The sequence below is a fragment of the Eimeria tenella genome, genomic scaffold (assembly GCF_000499545.2).
Source record: "Eimeria tenella Houghton genomic scaffold, Eth_scaff669, whole genome shotgun sequence".
Classification (NCBI taxonomy): Eukaryota; Apicomplexa; class Conoidasida; order Eucoccidiorida; family Eimeriidae; genus Eimeria; species Eimeria tenella.
Genome location: NW_013545791.1, coordinates 1 through 5,928, shown reverse-complemented (window position 1 = coordinate 5,928; position 5,928 = coordinate 1). Strand labels below are relative to the sequence as shown.

Below are 5,928 nucleotides of genomic sequence, written 5' to 3'. Positions count from 1 at the left end.
CAGCAGCAGCACCAACCGCAGCAGCAGCAGCAACAGCTCCAGAGCGCCCACGTGCAGCAGCAGTTCCATGCCCAGCAGCAGCAGCAACAGCACAAACCCGTCGCTTTCAGTGGCGATTCAGGTTTCGCAGAGGGCCCCTTGCATGCGCAGGATGATGCTTGGGGCCCCCAGGGGGCCCCCCTGGGGGCCCCTGCAGCAACAGAAGAGACACAGGGGTCGCTGCACCCTGCTGCGCTGCAGCAGCTGGCAGCTCTGAACAAGTTCTTAAGCGAGGACCAGCAGCAGCATTAACAGCAGCAGCAAGACGACCAGCATGGTTGGCGCAGCAGCTGCTTTGCAAGCTTCAAAGCAGCAGCAACAGCGGTCTTCCCTGCTGCTGCTGCTGCTGCTGCTGTTGCTGCGGCCACACAACTCCCCTACTTCCGAAGACGGCCAGCCCGAGGGCGATGCAACTCGCTGGCCATGCAGTGTTAGCTAAGTAGCTAGCTAGCCATCTAGCTAGCTAGCCAGCTAGCTAGCTAGCTAGCCAGCTAGCTAGCTAGCTGCCCATGATCAAGTTGTCTGCAATGAAGCGCCTCCTTGGACTTTTTAGCGGGCGACGGGAAGCGTTGCCTTCCTGTCAGCAGCAGCAGCTGCTGCGCCTCTGCTGCAGCAACTGCGCCTGCAGCTGTTGCTGCAGCAGCTGCGCCTGCAGCTGCTGCTGCAGTCGCTGCTGCAGCCACTGCTGCAGCCGCTGCTGCGTTTCGTTTCTCTGTACCAGAACCTCCTTATTTTTAGCTCTCTTGTTACTTTTGTTCCGGCCGCTGCCATTGCTGCTGCTGCTGCTGCTGCTGCTGCTATCTAAACTACCGTAGGCAGAAGCGCCACAGGCGCTTGTGCAGGCTTTGTGTGCCCGTGTGCAGTGTACATACACTCGAACAAACAAGCAAAAACTCGAAAATAAGAAAAGGCCTTTTGGCCTGTGGGGCCCCACATAAAAAGCTTTTGGGGCCAATTGCACAAAAGGGGCCCCTAAGCAACAGCCTGGGGGCCCCCATATGTGCCTTTATACCGACAGCCCAGGGTCAGAGGCCCTAGGGGCCCCCAGGTCTTTAAAAGGGGCCCCCAGGTCTTGAAAGGGGGCCCCGAGGACTGTGAGAGGGGGCCCCCAGGCTGTACGTACAGGGGGCCCCCCGGGCTCTTGAGGGGGCCCCCCGGGTTTCAAAGAGGGCTCCGGGGCTTTACAGGGGGGCCCTGAAATTCTAGAGGGGCCCCCCAAACCTCTAGAGGGGGCTTCCCGGGCCCTAGAGGGGGCCGCCCGGGCCATAGAGGGGGCCCCCCGGGGTGTGGGGGGTTCCCTTAATTCCCCTTGAGCTGGGGGCCCTCAAAATGGCCTCGGGGCTTCAGGGTTTAGGGTTTAGAAGGAAAATTTTGAGTCAAAAGAAAGGAGGCAAAAGCTCTCCTGGGTAAGTGAAGAAACAGTGTCTGTTATATCTGTCTACCACTGCATGCACTTCCATCCCCAACTGCTGCGCCTCCACCTGCGGCGACTTGCGCAGCCCCAGACACACGCGCAGCCGGTCTTCTGCAGCAGCAGCAACAGCAACAGCAGCAACAGCAGCAGATGTTTGAACGGTGACACGAACAGCGCAGAGGACAAGAGCAGGGAGGTTGTGGGGGCTACCGGACTAGCTACGTAGTTATTTGGCTAGCTAGCTAGCTGCTTAGCTGGCTACAAGGCTAGCCAGCTAGGTGCGGATAAAGCTAGCTAGCTAGCTAGCTAGCTGGCTAGCTGCAGAGCTAGCTCGCTGCCTCCTCGCGGGCTCTCTAGGGAACGCAAGCCATTGACTGGGCTCTGTGCACTTCGCAGAAGCAGCTCCTAAACTCTGTAGCTAGCTAGCTAGCTAGCTGCACTGTGCCCAGTGAACTATCCGCCCGCAGCCTGGCTAGTCGGGCAGCTAGCTACCCAGCCAGCTAGCTAGCTAGCTAGCTAGCTAGCAAGCTAAGCATGCAGGTAGCTAGCTGACGTGTCTACGTGCACGTGGCTAGCTACAAATTACGACTGCGCTCTTCTACTTGTCTAACTGCTGCCCGCTAACTAGCTAGCCAGCTAGCTGCCAGCTACCAGCTGCTGCTGCACTAGCTAGCCCCTAACCACCCACTGCTGCTGCGTTATCTAGCTACCACTCTAAACGCCAATCTGAAGCAGCAGCACCAGCAGCAGCAGAAGCAGCTGCTGCCGCTGCTGCTGCTGCCGCCGCTGCTGCTGCTGCTACTGCTGCGCTAGCTAGTTAGCTAGATAGCTGTCTAGCTGTCTAGCTAGCTGTCTAGCTAGCTGGCTGGCTAGCTAGCTAGCTAGATAGCTGTCTAGCTGTCTAGCTAGCTGTCTAGCTGGCTGGCTGGCTAGCTGTCTAGCTAGCTGTCTAGCTAGCTGGCTAGCTGGCTAGCTGTGCGGCGGCGGGCTGGACCTTTGAGTCTGAAGGCGATGTCTGCGAGGTCTCTGAACATGGCTTTGTCTTCCATGCGTTTGAGGGCCAACAGCCGAATGACTTGCGAAAAAGCCAAATAAACCAAAGTCAAAATTATGTCCGCCAAAAACACCAAACTCGCCCCCGAACATACCCCGTACCACGGCACCCCACGCAGCTCCTCCATGCCCTGCGCAGCGGCAGCAGCAGCAGCAGCAGCAGTAGCGGCAGCGGCAGCGAATTGGGCGCGGGAGCTGCAGCAGGGGTGAAGGAGGCGCGCAGCAGCAGCAGCAGCAGCAGAACGGGTCACGAGACCCGCAGCAGCCAAAGGGAGCAAAACACTCACCAGCAGCAGCAGCAGCAGCACCCGCAGCAATTTCAACTGGCCAGCACAGCCGCAGCTAACAAAGGCAGCAAATCCCTCAGCAGCAGCAGCAACAACACCAACAACAACGCCAGCAGCATCAGCAGCAAAAGCAGCAACAGCAGCAGCAGCAACAAAAGCAGCAGCAGCAAGTGCCCCACCCCTCCGACGCTAGCAGGGTGAGCGACAGAACCTGGAAAAGTGAAGAAGAGGCAGCAGCACCAAATGCGCACCACCAGGGCCACCAGCACTGACCGCCAGTGAGCCCGCAGCAGCCCATCATTCAGCCTGCAGCAGCAGCAGCAGCAGCAGCAAGAGCCACCGCAGTGGCAGCAGCGCATGCACGCAGCGGCGCAGCAAGGGATCCTCAGACGCGCCGGTGAAACAGCAGCAAAAGAAGCAATAGCAGCAGTAGAAGGAACAGCAGCAGCAATAGCCACAGCAAGATAAGCTTCAGCAGCAGTTCAAGCAGCAGCAGCAGAACAGGCTGCAGCAAGCTGCGCGCCGCACAGAGCGGTCCGTGGAGCTCTCCAGAAGCAAAAACAGCAGCAGCAGCAGCAAAGCGCAGCAGCTGAAACACCAGCAGCCGCAACCCGAAGCAGCAGCAGGAGCGAAACAAAGCAGCTGAAACACCACCACAAACAACAGCAGCAGCAAAACGAAGCAGCTAAAACACCACCACCACCACCACCACCACCACCACCACCACCAACAACAACAACAACGCCAGCAGCAGCAGCAGCAGCAGCAGCAGCAGCAACAGCAGCAGCAGCAGACCTGACGGCCTTGATGAGGTTGGGGCCAATGAGCAGCTCGTGCACCGAAAGCGGCGCCACCATAGCGCGGCAAGAAGTGAAGAGCATTAAACTTGCCGTTGAAACTGTTTCTGTTTCATCCCCTCGCGGCACTTCGTCTATTTCTATACAGCACAACAGCCAGCAGCAGCAGCAGCAGCAGCTGCAGCAGCAGCAAAAGCAGCAGCAGCTGCTGCTGCTACTGCAGCAGCAGCAGCTGCAGCTGTAGCAGGTGCAGGAGCTGCAGCAGCTGCGGGGGCTTTTATGCAGCAGCTGCTGCAGGGTTTAGGGCCTAGGGTTCACGAGCTTGCGGTTTGAGACTTCGGGGGAGTTCCAGTTAGGGTTTATGGTTTAGGGTTTAGGGCCCCATGTTTAGTATTTAGGACTCCACCCCAAGAGGGAGCCTGCAGCATTCTAGCAACATTTAAGGGTTTAGTGCAAGGGTTTAAAATCCACAAGCGAGAAACCACGAGGCAGAGCCCCGCCTGGAAGCACTAGGGTTTAGGGTCTAGGGTTTAGGGTTTAGGGTTTGCTGACGGGCGAAGTCGATTTCGGGGCGCCCCTGTGCGCCGCTTTGGGTTTTGAAACTTTTGGCGTCTCCAGAAATTGGAGGAACTACATAAGTTACAGTTTGTCTTCCGAGAAGAACAGAAATAAAGGGGTAAAGAGATACCAAAATGCCCAGCAACTGCGCAGCAACCAGACCCTAAACCCTAAACCCTAAACCCTAAGCCCTTTACTCCGGACTCTTAGATTTAACCCCTAATCACTTAGCCCTGAACCCCAAACCCTAAACCCTAAACTCTATGTCCTAAACCGTCAGCCCTGCAGCCTAAACACCGGGTCCTAGATGCTGAACACCAAATGCCAAACCCTAAACCCCAAACCCTCGGCATGCTACAAACCCTGACTGCTACGCTATAGATCCCAGCCTACAAACCCCAGGAAGCGAGGCAGGAACTGTGCTGCTCTCTATGGCAGCGCCGCGTGCAGCAGCAGCAGCAGCTGATGCAGCAGCACCAGCAGCAGCAACACGTACGCCGCAAGCACCAAAATCACAAACGCTCCTTCCCCACACTAAAATCACTTTAGCTAGCAGCAGCACCACAGCAGCAGCAGCAGCAGCGTTACACTAGCAGCAGCATTAGCATTAGCAGCAACATCAGCATTGGCAGCAGTATTCACATCCTCAGCAGCAGCACTAGCAGCACAAGCATTGGCAGCCTTAGCACGAGCAGCTGTGTTACCCCCCCGCAACAGCAACAGCCCTAGCAGCAGCAGCAACAGCAGGAGCTCTAGCAGCAGCAGCAGCCCCAGCAGCAGCAGCAGCATCAACCCCAGCAGCCCCAGCCCCAGCGACAACCCCTTCACCCCAGCCCCCTCAGCAGCCCCAGCAGCAGCCCCAGCAGCAGCAGCAGCACCCGCAGCAGCAGCCCCAGCAGCAGCAGCAGCACCCGCAGCAGCAGCCCCAGCAGCAGCAGCAGCAGCAGCAGCAGGAGCTGACGGGCTCGAGGGCGAAGACGAAGAGGCAGTACTTTCCGATCTCGGGGAGAGTGTTGGAAGACTTGAGTTGGAAGAGATCGGCGAAGACTCCGAAGTCTCTGAAGGAGAGCAGCGCGAGGAAAAAGGAAAGAAGCCGCAAAGCCCCGAAGAGCGCGGAGAAGCAGCAGTCCAGCAGCGGCGCAGCGCATGCAAACAGCAGCAGCAGCACAACGAAGTTCGACCCCACAAGCACTAGCGCCACCCGCGTTTCGATCCCCATCGATCCCCAGCTGAACCCGCCGCCCCGCATCCGCTCCAGAGAAAACTGCCCTATTTCGAACGACGCGTAGTGCTGCAGCAGCAGCAGCAGCAGCAGCAACAGAAGCACACGCGAATGAAGCAGCAGCAGCAGCAGCAGCACCAGCAGCAACAGCAGCAGCAGCAACAAGCAGCAGCAGCACCGCCACCATCCTCAGCAGCAGCAGCAGCAGCAGCAGCAGCTGACGTCGTAGAAGAAGAAGACGGTGGCGGTGAGCGTGACTTTGGAAATCCAACTGGCCATGAAGGGAAAACTCAGTCGAGTACTTTGCGAAAAAGTCACCGGAAATCCTCTCCCCAGCAGCACAGCAGCGCCGTGGCGAGAGCCCAGTTGCTGCGTCCCACACCCGGGTGTACGTACACCCCAAACAGCACCCCACAACCAGGTGTACGTACACCCCAAGCAGCACCCCACAACCCGGTGTACGTACACGTATACCCCAAGCTGCTCCCCACACCCAGGTGTACGTACACCCCAAAGCAGCACCTCACAACCACAGGTGTACGTACACTAGCAGCAGCA

The 5,928-nt window shown here is 58.1% G+C and overlaps 1 protein-coding gene across 1 annotated transcript; it reads right to left on the bottom strand.

The window, feature by feature from the left end:
* Window positions 1-2,447: 2,447 nt before the first annotated feature.
* ETH_00000620 (uncharacterized protein) lies at window positions 2,448-5,649 on the bottom strand (the record flags this gene model as incomplete). The annotated part of the gene is made up of 6 exons (XM_013380488.1): window positions 2,448-2,637; window positions 2,973-3,099; window positions 3,589-3,730; window positions 4,143-4,293; window positions 5,110-5,439; window positions 5,593-5,649. Coding segments are annotated over 6 exons (997 nt in total), but the record flags the coding sequence as incomplete, so codon positions are not given.
* Window positions 5,650-5,928: the final 279 nt, after the last annotated feature.